Source organism: Aptenodytes forsteri, unplaced genomic scaffold, assembly GCF_000699145.1.
Source record: "Aptenodytes forsteri isolate BGI_AS27 unplaced genomic scaffold, ASM69914v1 Scaffold83, whole genome shotgun sequence".
Lineage (NCBI taxonomy): Eukaryota > Metazoa > Chordata > Aves > Sphenisciformes > Spheniscidae > Aptenodytes > Aptenodytes forsteri.
Genome location: NW_008795371.1, coordinates 6,039,710 through 6,056,972, shown reverse-complemented (window position 1 = coordinate 6,056,972; position 17,263 = coordinate 6,039,710). Strand labels below are relative to the sequence as shown.

Genomic DNA, 17,263 nt, shown 5'->3' with positions numbered 1-17,263 from the left:
GTAATATATATTGGACAAACTATGTTTTTTTTTAAATGTGTACAGTAAAGGGTCCCAAAATATTTTTGTGCTGGAAACTTGAACAGCATTCCTGATAAGAAAGAGGGTCTTGGTATCTTTTTATTTTGCATTTGTTACTAACATGCTGTTGCCTTCATACTTTCCTCCACTTTATATTAATACTTGTGTATCACCACTGTATAGAGAAGATAAATTCTTGTTTCCTGTTAGTGTAAGTGAGTGGGGAATCAAAGCTCAAAGCTCTTTTCTTCTTTTTTTTACATCTCTACGTACTAGTGTCTTGCATAGATGCTTTTGACAGTCCTACCCCTCACACCTAAATAAATCTGTTTATACCGGGCATTGAGAGAACCCCTGGAAATTAGATGGAAGCTCCAACTTTCAGGTTCAGCTGTTGACATGAAGCAGAGAACAAAAGTGTCTTTAAGCCATAACTCCAGTGCCACAGTTCTGGAGATGACATTTGGCAATCACAAGCTCAGGTGTGGATTTAAAAGTGGGGGAGGCTAAAAAGGCTTTAGCATCCCACTAATCTCATATAGGACTCCCACACTATGGATCTTGTCACACAGCTGTGCAGCCTTCCCCTGTAGATGACAGCAGCATATGCCCCTGCAGAATACTGCAACATTTTTTCAAGAAAACCCTAAACACTGCAGTGGGCACTGATGGTAGGACATGGCTGCTCTGCTGTCCAGATCCAACATTCCATTCCCCTCCCATTGTTTCTAAAGCTACCTGATACGATGTCCACCATGTTTCATAAATGCAAATCAAAAGAGCTACAACATGGCCAAAGATCACATCTCATGTTCCCTAGTATTTGAAGATATTTATTCATCTCATTTTGAAGCTGTAACTTAAAACAATACAGGGTAAAACTCATCTAGGAGGCTGCACATATTAGTTGGCTCCTAAATGTCAGTGGAAGCTCTAAAAATATTGGGAACGTCTTTGAATCTGAAGCTTGATTTCTAGTAAACTTAGTAATTATAAGTAATAATTACTATAATAGTATAGAAAACATAGATAGGCCTGTAGGGACAGATCATGTAAAATTAAGGACATAAATTACAGAAAGACAACTGCTAATGAAGTTGTAGTGGAATTCTCTCTTGAAAATATTTTTTTTTTCTTTAGGAAGTATTATTTCTTAAACGTAGCCTGCAGATCTCATCCATGGTGTGCTCCTGAAGTAAAGAGGTGCTTCATATATGGATGACCAGGGAACTTACTAGCAAGAGTTCCATTATGCCCAGCTGTAGCAGGACTGGACACATGGATCCATGTCCTAATACTTTCTGCTGCAACTTGGCAATCGTTAATTCTGAACTTTTGTTGTTTCATCTTGGCTGACTTCTTCAGCCATTTTATATTTCGTCTATAAAATGTAATGCTTGTTTACCTCAGAATGTCTGAAGCTCTTTCTGATGCTCAGGTAAAAGACACCTGCCATATATGCTCAGAAAAGACATAAATTGCTCTATCATTTGTAACATTTTAAAAGATCTTCATCTATTAAAATCACAGTGTGACTGACAAGGAACATGCTGAAAGGCCATGAGAATTCTTTTTCTGCTCTTCCAGGCAGACAATAATCTGACATCTTTTTTGTTATGTCTTGACTTAGAATATACGATGGGAAACCGTGTCTTTATCCTTATAACAGTAATAAACTTACAATACTGATGTTAAGTAAATAACCAGAAATAATAAGCTGACACTGCTCAAAGGAGAATTATGTGGACTTATAATAGAATGGGGAAAAATTACCTGCATTTGGCCACTTTTATGCAAATATTATTTGAAAACAGATTAAAATCCTCTTTAATTTTTTGCAGGTACCTTATGAAATGCCCCATTATTCACAGCTCTCACTTACCATATATCCCGGCGCACACGTACACTTCCCAGTGATGCTGTCACAATCTGCACCGTTCTGGCAAGGGCAGGTCAGCTGGCAGCCTTCGCCATAGTATCCAGGGGGACAGGTTTCATTGCAGTAGAGTCCAGCCCAGCCAACTTTGCAGCTACATTCTCCAGACAATGGATGGCAACTAATGAAGACAGACAGACATTAATGAGATGTAGACATGAAAGAAAAATAGTCTGTAAACAGCAGTAGAATGTTTTACATGCAATGCCAGCAAGAGTCACACAAACCTGAAAACTGTTAAGGATGGTGAACATAAGCAGCCACATAACTTAGGAAGTGAATAGGGAATATGGTGCTAAATACCAGCCTGGCACGCCACTTCCAAACATCCGGGAACTGCCACAGCATTGGTAATTTTACACCTTTGAAGTTTATGCTTTTCCATTCTCAAATCAATGTGACTTGGATTACTGACATTAACCACAGCACAATTAATCCATACTGTTGTATGACATATATGTCCCATACTATTTGGCTGTAATACAGTCAAAGATGTTCAGGTAGGAGAAATTCCAATAGATGGAGGAGAAGTTCCAATGGATGGAGGAATGCAGTCAAGAGATTTGTGAAGATAAACCTGCCACAAATATCCTCCACAAATATCCTCTCCTCTCCTCTCCCCTCCTCTCCTCTCCTCTCCCCTCCTCTCCTCTCCTCTCCCCTCCTCTCCTCTCCTCTCCCCTCCTCTCCTCTCCTCTCCCCTCCTCTCCTCTCCTCTCCCCTCCTCTCCTCTCCTCTCCCCTCCTCTCCTCTCCTCTCCCCTCCTCTCCTCTCCTCTCCCCTCCTCTCCTCTCCTCTCCCCTCCTCTCCTCTCCTCTCCCCTCCTCTCCTCTCCTCTCCCCTCCTCTCCTCTCCTCTCCCCTCCTCTCCTCTCCTCTCCCCTCCTCTCCTCTCCTCTCCCCTCCTCTCCTCTCCTCTCCCCTCCTCTCCTCTCCTCTCCCCTCCTCTCCTCTCCTCTCCCCTCCTCTCCTCTCCTCTCCCCTCCTCTCCTCTCCTCTCCCCTCCTCTCCTCTCCTCTCCCCTCCTCTCCTCTCCTCTCCCCTCCTCTCCTCTCCTCTCCCCTCCTCTCCTCTCCTCTCCCCTCCTCTCCTCTCCTCTCCCCTCCTCTCCTCTCCTCTCCTCATTTGCATTTTAAAAGTGAATGCCACCTAAGCAGAACTTTTCAGCGGGGAGAGGTGGAAGGCAAAGTGCTTTGGAAGGGAAAAATCTCCTTGGAAAAAGAAATTTGCAGGGAATATTCAGCCATAGTGAACAGAACTGATGACTCCCTGAAGCCTTGGGATTTATTTGGGGCAGGAGTTAACAGGAGCCCTTGGACTAAATCTCAGCTGTGCAGGGAAATGAGTCAAGTACCTTTATGCCGAATAATGAGCATTGCTGCCCAACATTAATCCTCTGGCTTTCATTTCTATTCAGACAATTCCACACTGTTGTGAGAGCACACAGAGAGAAAAGTAGAAAGGAGAATCAAGCCCAAAAGACCGGACAATGCCTGGTCCTTCTGCATCTGGTAGGTGGAAGACTTACCCCTTTGTTCCTCCTGCTATGAAACAGTTTATCTTTATTCACAATTTCCTCTTTTACAGAAAGAGCATCTCCCTGGTTTCCTTAGGGCACTAACTTCCCACAGCAGGAGAGCCACGCTGAGGCTGTGGCTGGGGGCTGGGAAAGGAGGGGAAGGCTGGAGATGTGTTAAGTCCTGGATTGAAGAGACAGAGGTTTCTGGGGGATGGGAAGGGAGAGCACAGGGGGATGTCTAGTCTGGGGAGATGAGGTGGTCAAAAGAGAGAGCAGGGGATGGAGAGGGAATCTGATCTTTGGAAAAGGACCCCATGTTGTCTGAGGCCAGCTGGGAGTGTAAGGCTTCAGTTGAGAGCTCAGTATGTGCTGAGGGCCTCTGCACCACAAGATTGTACTATAATAGCACTGTCTAGCCCTCAGTGAAAAAGATGAGAAATAATATTGCTACAAATCAGATTTTCTCTATTATTCTCAGAACAAGAAAAAATAGACTTCTGCAAGGTGGCACCTCTCTATGGACCTGTCTCCTATTTTTTTGCCTCATAGAAACTATTTATTTTCCTTTACGATTATTTATTGCTATAGTTCAATATTGCAGACATGATGGGTTTCTTTACATCTATAAAATTAATATCATATATGTTAATTTTCAAGGTAACCTCATAAAATGTAATTTCCAAGTATGTTTCTGGCAATTACTGGTAGGAGAGGTTAGTCACATACTGTTGTGACTAAGAATGATCAAATTTTGTGAGTGTCATATGTTTCATCATAGATAGTGTTTTACTAATTAAAACATTTCATCAGCTTAACAAACTACCATCCATGAAACTCTTCTGTCAAAGCAGTCCCTGAAATTATGGTTGTTCACAAAGCACCTCTTAACATTCAGATGAAAATAATAAAAGCTTGGTTTTTTCCCCCTCTGTGTCTATTAATCATTATGTAATAGGAGCAGAAAGCTAAACATTAAAGAAATATTTTAAAGTGGATTTTTTGTTTCTCTATTTTCACTACTACTGCACATATCATACGGTTCCATGAGAACTGCATCTGTTGGCTAAATTAAATCTTTCAAACATAATATATGATCATGGCAGTTTGAATCAGCCTATGACAATTCAATTGAAAACACTATACTCAGTAAGAATTTCTACTCCAAGGTTGGCTCCTTCAAAATGGACAGCTTTTTTGCATGAGATGCAAGCTATATATAAAGGACTAAAAATCATCCTAACATGCACTAAAATAAGAAGCAAGAACCAAACAGGCTTTGCAGAAGAGTCTGCAGGAGGCAGGGGGCTTGGACTCCAAAACAAGGTCCAGTAGGAGGTTGAGACCATATTCTGCCCCCCTAAAGTTTTTTCCACTCTTTTATGAGGCTATGAGCTAGGAAAAGTTCAATGCAGATGTCTGGGTCCCTGCATCCATATAATCTTCCTGTTGAAGCAAGAACAACTTTATTATCGGTCTGAGCATAGCAGAGTTTTGTTTTACTCCTAGGCCAAGCACTTGTAGTCCTTCAGTGCTTTGAAATAAGTATCTTTTGCTGTCTTACAGAGTGCTGGCATTGTAGGATGAGGAAAAATCCTCCACATTAAATTCCAGAGTTATGGTACCCGTAACAATAGTTCTGGGTAGGTAGCAACAGTTGGTGAGTAGACTGTACAGCAGGGGAAGGGAAACTTCTCCTTGACAGTAGCAGAATAAATCTTTCCAAAGCTTTTGGCAAGCCAAACGCTGACACACACCATAGTGTTATGGTAGCATAACAAGCAAAAGGACCTCAAACCTACATTCCTCCCTTCCTGTTCTGAATGTACATTTCAAGGTCATGAGTCCATGTAACATTTTGCCAGCATGGGGTGCAGCATGTGTAAGGCACTTCTCCATGCCACCAATAAGCTGAAATTAAGAAGCACAAGCAATTCCTCTGGAGAAGGATCACTTAACAGATGGGTAAGAAGATGTGAGGCCTCTGAAAGGATCCCAGAAGGCAAAACCCACTGACAGCTGCTTTCCAACCACTTGCTGCAAGCAGGAAGGGAACCTTACACTCTTGAAAGACACTGGCAGTGTTATACATTAGTATTTTGCATCGAATCTTAACAACTTTTATTTCTTCATGTCTCTTGCATAACAGGAGGGAATACTGTAGGAAACCTAGAGTGAATGCAAGCAGCCAAGTGTTTCTCTGGCACTAGGCCAAGTAGAGGTGGAAAGTGGAAGCTGTCCCCAGCACACAACATGGTGTGAGAAGGAAATTGTTCCATGGCTCTTGTTGGAGTTTGGAAGCTGCTGTACAGTCCCTGGCTTTTGAGCCACATTTACAGCAATAAAGATTCATTTTTTAAAATTTACTAGCTGAACTGAAAAACAGAAAGTAATTTTTGACCTTTACATTTTTTAAGCACCTAATTTTGAGGAAGTCTGAGGAAACCAGGTAATGCAACTTTCTTAAGGCAAATTGGGAAAAGAAATGCTTTAGACAGCACAGTCTGTTCCAAATTCTGAATTTGTTCTCCATACATCTTTCAGCCAAAACAACTTCTTCCCAGTGAATTTCCCAACTTTCTGTTTATACACTAGCACCAGTCATCTCATCTTAATTAACAACAGCCCTAATCCTTTTTTAACAGTATTTTCTGTCTTTTAACGTCAATACTACATTCAGTCTCCCTTACTAAAATGCCCTCTTGCTTTTAAAGAAGTAGCCGCAATGATACTATAGGGCCACTACTTCAGTCCAGCAAGTCTTCAAAGCCAGCCTCATTGAAGCGCATTATTGATTTAGGTCAAGGCAAAACTTCATGTAAGGTCCATGGAGTTTGGTCCTTCCAAACTTTTCAGTGTTAAGGCAATAATTAGAGCCTCTGGAGATCTATCTGTTTCATTAGACTTTGTCACAGTAGGAAAGTGTCAAGGCTTAAGAGGTCACTGTGCCTTCCTTCCCTTCTCATGTCTCTGACCTGGGAAAGACATTACTAAAGGCATATGGCTCCACACACTGGCTCCACACCAGTGTTCAGGAAGGGTGGGTGGCTGAGACTATTCCAGCTATTCATTTCCCTCTCTGCTTTTCAGAAGAGCAAGCCAGGACTATGCCTTTCTGACTGTTGTAGACTGTCTCAACATGGGCTTTTTGCATGGGGAAATTTTTTACAGGTGAATCCTTCCCTGTGGAAGGACAGTCCAAGTCACTAGCACATTCTAAATTACCTAATTCTGGGGTTGTTCTAAAGTCCTGTACAAAGTGCCTTTCAGTGTCCTTTGATGCAGAAATTATTGGATGATGTTCTTCAGCTGTTACTATGCAGGAGGTTAGACTAGATGATCACACTGGTCTCTCCAGACATTAAAATAGATAGATCTATGAAAATAGAAAAGCTGATTGTGTATTTCTTAATGTTCCTCCCCAACCTGCTTCTCAAAGCCCCCAGAACTTTCCGTTCCAGCCAGCTCTCCAATAACCAGATCAAATGAGTCAAAAGCACTGACAGAAATAAGCAAGCTTCCCTCACCTTCTTTCAAGTGTTTATATAATTATCCTACACACTTAGGTAACGCAACAAGTAGCCGACAGTTTAAACTGCTTCTGGGGAAAATAGACGGCTGTCAGTAAATGAATCACTTTGGAAGACCACAGTTCCAGTAATGATAAAAATTCAGGGGAGGAATGGGAGGAGGTGGGTGGGAAGAGAAGTGTGCTGTATGGGACTGGTTAAACAATCAGTAAAAAGATTTGTTCAGAATATGGAGAACCTTTGGAGAAGGTCATTTTCCATCAACTCTGACACTCCTCAGCTCAGAAATTGACAGCACTCTGAGGAGCTCATTGAAAAGTGGAAAGCTGAAATACCATGGATGAATGAAAGAACATTTACAGCTCTACAGCTTGCTGATATCTCTTTGTTCCATAACAGCAGTGATAAGATGTAGGAAAAAGGAAGATTTTATCAATGGAGAGACAAGACTCATTTATTAAGGAAATGGAGATACCATCTTAGCAGAGAATGCTGCAAGTGAAGTTGATGGAGCAGTGATGGGAGGGAAGGCATAAAATATATGTCAGACAGCAACCAGGCACAGGTCAGGTACACGGTGTGTAAGAATGACGACATGCCCAGAAAAGAGCTGTGAGAGGAGTGGATCCTCCACCTTTCTGAGCTCTCTCAAACTTGAGACCTCACCTTTCTTCACAGTTCGATGGTGCTAGTCTGTTCTTTCAGGAAGGATCTTCTGGCAAACCCCCAGAGCATCTCCCAGGTAGTTCTTTGAGTAACCCAGGATGAACTCTTGCACCCTCAAACCCACTATCTTCCCCCACTTAAAAGACTCTTAATGAATTGAGCAGTTAGCTGAGAAACAGCAGCCAAGCTCAGCCTTGCCTGTGCCCTGTAGTCCTTTCACTCTATTTTCACCTTTCTGGGAAAATGGGCACACAAACAGGTTTCTGCAGGCTAGGAGAGGGCGTGAAGACACACTGTGTCAGCTGCTGTCCAAGAGCATATTCTCACCCTCCAGTACACATGAAGAACAGCTTTCACTGAGGAGCAGTTTACCTTGTATATAAATACCTTGTATTTACCGCAGGTTTAAGTCATGCACACTGGCAGGTACTGCAGAGTAATGTGACATGCAGGAATTTATACCTTAGCTCACTCTGCAGTAATTCTTGAGACATCCCCTATCCTCAGTACAACACAACATTAACCTTTTGTGTATAATGCTCAGCTCATGCCTTAGGGATGTTATTTTTTGCAATGATTTTATGATACACAAAATAATCAGAAGTGATAGAAGCCTGTTGTACCTTTGAGGTGTCGAACACTTTGGATCCTTGCTGTCAAATCCAATAGAGCTAGAGCTATCTTTCTGTAGAAGACTCATATCATTAGAATTACAAGGCTTTTAAATAATCCATTGTGAGCTCTGGCTTTCAGTTAAGCAAAACATAACTGCTCACAGTTGAACTTGAATTCACAAGAAAGATCACCTGTTTATTTCCAAGACTGAGACAAATAGAGTTTATCCCAAGCACACAAACAGATTTGCCTGAAGTGTTTGTGTGTGTGTATGTGTGTTTGTGTGCATGCACACGAATTAGGTGGTATTGCTTGCATACATAATTGAGGAGACTGTTTATATTTTAGCAGGCTGCAAGATGGCAAGGTAGGTTTGTCATCATCAGCAAGACAGTCAGGTCCCTACCTGTCTGGTTTAAAATTGAAGAATGTCCGTATCAAGGGCATTTTTGCTTGGGCATCAATTATCCCCACCTCCCTCTGAAGACTACATAATCCTGCATTGGCTATGAATGTTTAAAGTAACGGACAGAAAAAGGAGGAAATCAAGTGGGAGCTGAGGGGCTCAGCATCTTGCAGGCACTCTAGTCTATCAGAATAGCTCAGGCCGGGGTGTTTTTGCTGTCCAGGCTTCCTTTACTGCATGTGAGGGAGTGAGGAATCTCCAAATAGCAATTCCAGCAGTCAGTAAACAAGGCAAGGAGTTACAAAAGGTAACAAATAGGATAATAGGGAAGAGTCTTAAATTCTTCCTTTTTTCAGGGTTCAGAAAACTTATTCAAGCCTGCAACAGGAAAGTAAATTCAACCTATCTCGTGTTAGGTGCCCAAGACTCTTTGTGACTTTAGGTCTTAGTAATGAGAACCTCAAGAATCAGATTCTAAAAAAAGCAAAAGGGAAAAAAAAACAGAAACCTGACCTTTTAAGTATGGCTTATTCCATTTTAGGTATACTTCCCTGATATTTATTTTCCTGAATATTTCACACATAAACGTACTGAATGAAGAGCAAAAATAGGCATACATGAGAAGAGATGTCTGTTTTGACAATGTCAACTTCGTTACAGTTCCATAGACTGACTTGGGGATATTGATTTCAGTCTATTTATACATCTGCCTCAAGTGTTTTCAACAAGGTAATTTGCCACGAGACATAAACTGAAGCAAATTAGGTTTCGTTTTGAGAGTCCCGTTGCTGTCTATAGATCTAACAAGAAAACCCATGTCATAAAAAGAGCCAAAATGATGGATTTGAGTAAATATATCTATATTTTTTAAACTTCAGTGGGTTACTATACATACATATGGGCATCATATGATAGTTCTTATGCCTGGAAGACTGCAGTTACAGGATAAGGCCATATGTCAGATTGTTTCAGATTTTAGCAGAACTGTTTAAATAGTTAACAGATACGTGCTTAGTAGCTGGCTGGACTGAGGTTTATGGTTCCAAACCTGAGGTCATTTAAATCAAAGGTTGCAAGCCAGAGGAACTGTCTGTGTTCTTAATTAAAACTACAGAGAGAAAGGGAGTAGGTGTAGTTAATTAATTTTTTTCCCCAATGCTTTTATTTGACCAGTCCCTGCACTAGCATATAATACGATGTACATACCTGAGAGTGTTGGTAATATTGCAAGGACATCTCTTGTTGCATTTGAGGCCATAAAACCCTTCTGGACACATTCTTTCTTGGCAATAAATCCCTTTAAATCCAGGGTCACACATACACGCTCCATTTACATGATAACACTTTGCACCATTTTGGCAGTCACATCTTTGCGTGCACTGAAAGCCGTATGTCCCAATAGGACACTCTTCTTGACACCTGCAATGAAAAATGTGAGACAGGATCCAATCAAATGCTATAGTCTAGTCTGCTTATGACTTCTACATGGGAATATTTTTGTTAATGAATTAAGTACAAAATCATTGCTCATTTATTTAAGTAATATACTGTGAACTGATATCATTGGAGTGATGTGATATCTTGGGCATGTAAATTGCTGTTAACTGAAAGTGCATTAATCTCTGTCCAATTATATCCTGCAAAATTTGCATTAGTTAATATTACCTTAGTTAACAAAGTGCATTCTTGTTTCCTGGACCTTGACAATTCCATTCATCAACCATAAGAAATTGATATAGAATAAGATACTTTATAAACAAAACCTCATCTGTTTGCTTTCTCTTTATTACAGAAGGATTGTGCACCTTCTTTAAAAGCATATGGTCCTCTTAGTGATAATGAGGTTTGAAAGGGAATGTGGTCTATTAAGCAATATTGAGTAAAGTGTCCTCCAGCAACGTATAGTTTTACTTTCCCTCTATGCTGTCATTGCACCAGCTTTATACCAACTGGGAGAAAATATACTCCTTTGTCTTTTGTGTGTGTTCTGAGTAACTAAAGCTCAAATTTACTTTTCATCTCTTACTCCAGGGATGCTCAGTAGTATAAAATCTCAAGACAAATCACTTTCACGCTCCTTAGTGTAGTATCTTCTCCAAAATTGCCAACATTTTTAGTATTTGATACACATAAAAATGGAACCTGTAAACACTATACACAGATTGTTTTAAATTGCACCTTCCACGCACTGTTTAAAATATTTCCCTACTGGATACATTGTGAATCTGCCAAAAAGTCTGTTTCATTGTCCTACACAACCAGTTGAAGTGTTCATGATATTTCCTACTTTGAAAAGCTCAACTAAGGTCCTAAAGAAAGCAACCGATTCTGTGCTTGACACAATTCAGTGGTTTCAAAATTCTGCAATGAGTCAGTACTACAGTTTACATGATCCACCGTGAAATACAGATAGGCCTTTTCAGTTAATAAAAAAAGAAAAAGAAGCCCAGAAAAGCCCAATTCCCTTATCGCATGGATGCCAGATATTGGAAAATGCCTATCAGCATTAATTTAATCCTGAGCATTGATTAAAGTGTATACTGTAAACTCAGTGGATAGAGACAATTGTTACATGTCTTTCTGCAGGTCATTTCACAGCTGGCAGGTGAGAGTTAATATAATGATCAGTAATAAAAGATTAACGTGTGATGCAAGCCAGGCAAAACTGCAATGAACACAGTCAGTATATAAGAGGAGCATTACTTTTGCAGCTTCAGATTATCACGTTTTACTAAAAATAAATTAACAAAGCAAAAGGCCTAGCTAGTGATTTAATTGCAATAAGCATCAACACAGTTACTAGTTACACAATCCAAGTTCAGGAGTTCATATGAGACCCAAAGAGAGAGGAGCCTGTGACAAACAGGAAGGGAAAGAGCCCAGAGAATCACCAGTGTTACTGGCTGCTAGCCCTGCTGCTCTCAGGGTAGTTCAGCTGCAAAGGAAATAACCAGCAAAGAATGGGTAACATTAGGACTGAAACACTTAAAGCAAATGAAATGCAATGAAGAACATATTAAGATGCCTTATGTCTCCATTGCTGTATACGGCTCTACTAGTTAGCAGGAGAGCACTGTACTCAACGAGATGAATACTTAGTCAATAGTGCACTATATCATTCTATATTTATAGAAGATGAAGCATTACCTAGCAGGGAGAAAAGCATCTGGAAATGAAATATTGACGACCTAATCCATTTACATAATTAGCCTTTTTCTACTAACAATTTAACCAACTTATTTATTTGGAGATCAAGCAGCTACCGCTAATGAATTTTATACAAAGAATACTAATAATGACTCCTCTGGAACATAAGAAAAAACACAGCAGGAATTAGCTTTCTACTTAAACATCTTTCCTTTGCAACATATCAATCTAATGTGTCCATAGCACCATTAACAACCAGATACATTGTTCAATTAAATTTCAAAATGAGCTGCTAAGCCCTAGTTATGTTTCTTGTTTAATTTACATTGCTTTCTGCCTATCTGGGGAGATTCGTATTATAATATCCACTGAACTTTAATATGTAATATAATTGTTTGGGTTGGGATAGGATAATATGGCTGTCACCTGTAGAAATAATGGAAGCAATTTCACAAAATATTAAACATAAGACAGCCTGCTTAACAGATGAACTTAGTACATACACCTACATTTTTTCCAGATTTTTTTTTGTTTCATGGAATAATGCTGTAAAGTTTTTTAGGCTTTTCTGTTTGTTTGTTTTGAAACAGTGATCACATTTATGTAGCACAGACAAATATTAAAAGCCATCCAAAATACACTAACCTGGAGATTGCCATTCTGTTGATAAAAGATACAGGTACAAACACAACAACAAGAGAATAAGTCTGCTCATATTGTTATAACAAATGTGGTATTTATTCTGTTAAGAGTCAATCTTTAGGTTTAATGGCAATATGGAAAACAAAGCTAAAACAGTATGTTCACTTTTCCTGTCAGCCACTGAATTCTTAGACACCCCATCCTCAGCTTCTAACTGTGCTTCTGCTATTATTCCTTTCCAGTTTGCAAAACATACATTTACATGACATATCCAGTCATTTTAGCAGAGCACAAAGCTTCCTGGAGTTAACAGTGCTTGCCAATTTCCTAGATATTTAGTGCAGTGCCACTGCCTGGAAAACAGGTAGGAAACAAAGTGTGGCAATTACACTTACATAGATCTTTATGACCATTTCATCTCCACAAATATTTAACTAACTGTATGTTATTATCTTCTGCACAAGATGATGAACTGTAGTATTATATAGTACTTACTGACAATTAAAAAAGATGGTAGTAGATAAAGTGTGTTTACATTTTTATTGTTGTTATTCACAATATCTGTTATTATTAAGAAAATTTTTTCAGTGCCTCGTAAAATTTCTAAGAAAACACTGTTTTGTTGTGCAGAAGCATTCTCCTGCTATACTTGCAATTATATGGTAACACTGCAACAGTTGCATGAGATCCAGAAAGTAAAATAGACTTTAAGCTAAAATGGTGCTGACTAATCTGTCCCATTGTCCATGCTGTATGAACACATAACCAAGGAAGGCAATTTAGGCTTTTTAAAGACCTTGTGCCTGCTCCTGCCGTCACTGAAATCAATGGGCAATCTACTATTAGCCAACTGTAGTTATCAGCAAGGTAAGGGTACACGTGCCTGTTCAGAACAAACCATTACAAGCAATGTGCTGTCCTAGCCCAAGTGAGAGGCAGAACTCCAATTGAATATAATGGGCCTAAGGTTTCACTTCCCTTATTGAAGGCTGATTAAAGGCTGATAGATAAACATGTTTTAACCTTCTGAGAACCTGTTTGAAAGGTGGGAATTTCTAGGCTAGTACAGTTTTTCCCTGCTGCTAGAAAAGCTTTCTGAACTGCCCGTTTACCTAACTTTCTCCTGTTCTCATTCATCCTTCCACAGGCCTGCATTTCTGCTCTTCTGCCTCTCCCTTCAGTGTCACTCTTACTTCCCTGCTCCAGCAGGGAGCAGGTGAACCATTCCTAAGGGTTTTGTTTGGGTGCAAGTCCACAGTGAGACCTTCCCTTGGATTCTTTTCCACCTCTTCCAGCTGATCATGCCTTATTTTCTCCCTCCCTGCTTCTGTCTTCCCAAGCCACATCTCCCTCTGGAGTCCAAATCTCTCTCACTTTTCTCCAAGTACAGACCTGAAAACTCGTAAAATTTCTTTTTGCTCAAGAACAATTTGCTTTGCTCAAGAACAGTTCTTGTGAATTTGCTCAAGAACAATTCTTGTGAACTCTTGTCAGGTCTGCCCTGTAGTGCCTCCTCTGCTCAGCCTCTCCCCAAGTTGCCTTCTCCAGCCCCTCTCTAAGGGGGATCAGTGGCAAAAACCTCCGCTTTTGTCAGCAGGCAGAACTAGGCCTTCTGCTTTCTACTTGCCATCTCCTTTTCTTGTCCCCAAAGGTCCTTTCTCTGCTCTTACTGCTGGAGTGTTGCAGGCAGTTCAGCAGCTCCATTACTGTTCTTTCCCTATGCCACATGCCTGTAGCAGAGCCAGCTCTTCTGCTGCATGTCCTCACTCGTGGCTGGGGGCTATATTGGCAGCTGAGCGAAGAAGCTGGCTCAGCTGCAGGCTGCTGGCTGGGAGCTCCCGACAGATCTAATGCTGTTGATTCACCTACAGCCAGAAATCAATCTAGGTCTGCAACAACCAAATGAAGAACCCTAGAGACAGAGGGCCTCTGTCAGCCTTCCTGAGCATGGCCAAGACTGGGGACGGCTTGCAATTGAAGTGTGGTCACCAGTACAAGTGTCCAGGGTGCACAGTTGCTTCCTTTAGTGAAATTGTCTCCAAAAGGAGAGGAAGAGAAAGCTTTGGTTAACAACAGTAATTATATGGTACCCTATGGCTGAAATCACTGTCTCCAGATGGAGGATGGGGGAAGAGAGACACACTGATGTCTTCTCCACTAAATTAATTTTAAATAATTAGTATTTCCACCATACTCAACCACATGCAAATCCTGACATAATCTCCAGAGCCCCCTCCAATTACAGCTCTTGATAAAATGGAAACAAGGAACTTCCACATTTAATGGGAAAGAACATAGCCTTCTGAACCCTAGCAGAGTGTTGAAGGCTGGTCTGTTTGTGTGCTATAAAGACTTGCAAATTGTACAATGAAGCAAGAAATGAGAAATTCCAATGAGCTTTGCTGCATAAAAGTATAATTCTAGCATATGTCAGTATACTGATACTAGCTTGTTCTAGCTAATAAAAAAAGGGAAGATATAGGAGAAAGGGCTTTAGCATAGCATACACTAGTGAGCTGTGCCCATGGTCTCTGGAAACCCTTGTGACACAGTCCAAACCCTAGTGAAAACTGCATATGAAAGTTTGTTTAACTGCAGCTTCCCCACCATTGTTAGCCCTGCTGGCAGGATTAGCTGGAGGGCTAAGCCAATGTGTTACAATCCTACCTTGACTTTGCTGTGTAGTCATTTTACTAAATCTATGACACCTTCGTAAAATAATATTATCATCTTCTCTGATCAATTTATGGGTGAAGGCTCCCGTTTATAAATTTTGAGGATTTATCACCTTTTGTTGGTGTCTGAGATGGATCAGTGCTGCAGCAGCACAGAGGGGCTGAGGGAAACATTAAACTGCTGCATTGCTTACTCTTGAGGATATTAATTTGTATAAATATAGTTCATTTACATATCTTGTAAACATGTAATGCTCTCTATTAAATTTATCACTGTAAATATCTAAATTAAATTTAATCCATTAAATTTTAAGTTATATTAAAAAAAACTGTAAATGGAGAGCATTGCAAATAAAAAGTAATAACATTGCCACATTTATAATGCTTGAACTGCTGCAGAAGGATGAACCTAATTGGAGCGATAGAAACATAACACCATTTTTCAGAGAGTAAGATTGTCCTAGAAGGGATATAAATATTGTCAATTCATGGTTAAAACTAAAGGCTTTGGGGTTTTGATTTTTACCTGTCTCCTATATAGCCAGCTGTACAGATGCATTTTCCTGTCATGGGATCACAGTGTCCTCCGTTGTGGCATGGACAGTCCTGGCTGCAGTTAATTCCAAATGTTCCAGGAGGACATGGCTGTGCACACACCAGCCCCTGGTAAGGTTGCAGAAAGAGCAATATTTCAATCAACATTCATAAGGCAATAAATTTCTATATGCAGCTTGGGTTTTTATTGTCCTTCTTGCTAAAACTAGATCTAAGTGTAGTGGCAATATTTTTTTTGTTTAAGATGAGCTAAAGACAGTCTCAAAATTCTGCTACCAGAGTAAATGCCTGTCTACCCTATCTCCAGAAGGGATTTTTCTTGCCACAGTCATTGATAATTCTCTTCTTTGGATCTCCCCCGTAAACTGCAGCTGGAGTGGCAGGATATTCACTGCCCCTTGAATAGACGCAGGAAGGCTTGGGAGAGGTTAAAGGCAACCAGAGAAGGCTACAAAGCTGCATATGTGCTGGTGGTTTTTTTTGTGAAATAGAGAGTCAGAAAAGTTGTTGGACCTACCCTGGGTAAGTGTCACAAAGTGAACTTTTGGGAAGAGGGGGATTGTTGGAAAGACTGCACTGGGAGGATGAAGTTCTGTTAGTTGTGATAGTCTATGATGATCTCCCGTTTTCAGACAGCCCCACTTCATCCAACCACGAAGATGACCAAATCCAACTGCTGGAGAAGTCCTCTACTACTCTTTAGATCCTACCTACTTCATTCCCTCTACTCTCATCCATCCCCCACACTCATCTCTTCAAGCAGCACAGAATGGCATCTGCCAGTGCTTTGTCTAAGCCATGGACGAGGCAGGATGGGAACAACACACTGGGATAGTTGCAGAAAGCCACCAGTGATGACACAGAAGCAATTTGACTCTCCACATCAGCAGTGCAGCAGCCTTTTGGCCAGAAGAAGTGATTTTGCAGTGGAATATCTGCCTAATCCCTGAACACTGGCTAGATGCATCATCCAACATCCAACATCATCCCCATCCTTATCCCCAACCTTGGAGCCATATCTCAGTCCCTGACCCGCCTCAACTCCACATCTCAGCAGCTACCTCCTTTCCCCTTTTTATGCTCCCAGCCCTCTGCTCTCCTGCCTCTATATTCCAGTCTACCCCAAATCCTTGTTGCAGACTCCCTTTTAGTCCTCTCCTTCATACGGACCCAACTCCCCATCTCTGAGTTGTTTCCTCCTTCCCCTCCCCGCTTAACCATCCCTGAAAGTGAAGAAAAGGCAGACTGTCATTCTTGGTTGTGCATCCTGGTACTGCTCATCAGGAAAAACAATTGCTGGGCAAGCTTTGTTCCAGCTGTTCAGCCCTGTGGCAGAGAATGCTTACCATGGGTTGTGTCTTTGGAGAATTTATCTGCCAAACTCAGGTGGTTTTCCCCCAAGTATCACATAATGTCCCCTGCCAAGTATCAAGGCCTTACAAGGATTTCCCTAGACTTTCTTAGAAGTTGTATGTATGTTTTTTTATGTGAGCAAACATAAAATCTGAGGCTGGCATCCAGCTGAGTAACTTCAGCCAAAAGAAGTCTGGCAGTG

The 17,263-nt window shown here is 40.8% G+C and overlaps 1 protein-coding gene across 1 annotated transcript in view; it reads right to left on the bottom strand.

Annotated features, from left to right (window-relative positions):
* Nucleotides 1-17,263, bottom strand: part of MEGF11 (multiple EGF like domains 11) — a 219,362-nt gene that overhangs the window by 79,487 nt on the left and 122,612 nt on the right. Inside the window, exons 8-10 of the mRNA XM_019472384.1 lie at nt 15,680-15,816; nt 9,896-10,108; nt 1,904-2,078 (exon numbers count right to left, since the gene is read on the bottom strand). Of these exons, the coding sequence (XP_019327929.1) occupies nt 1,904-2,078; nt 9,896-10,108; nt 15,680-15,816 (525 nt within the window). The remainder of the gene's footprint in view (nt 1-1,903; nt 2,079-9,895; nt 10,109-15,679; nt 15,817-17,263) is intronic.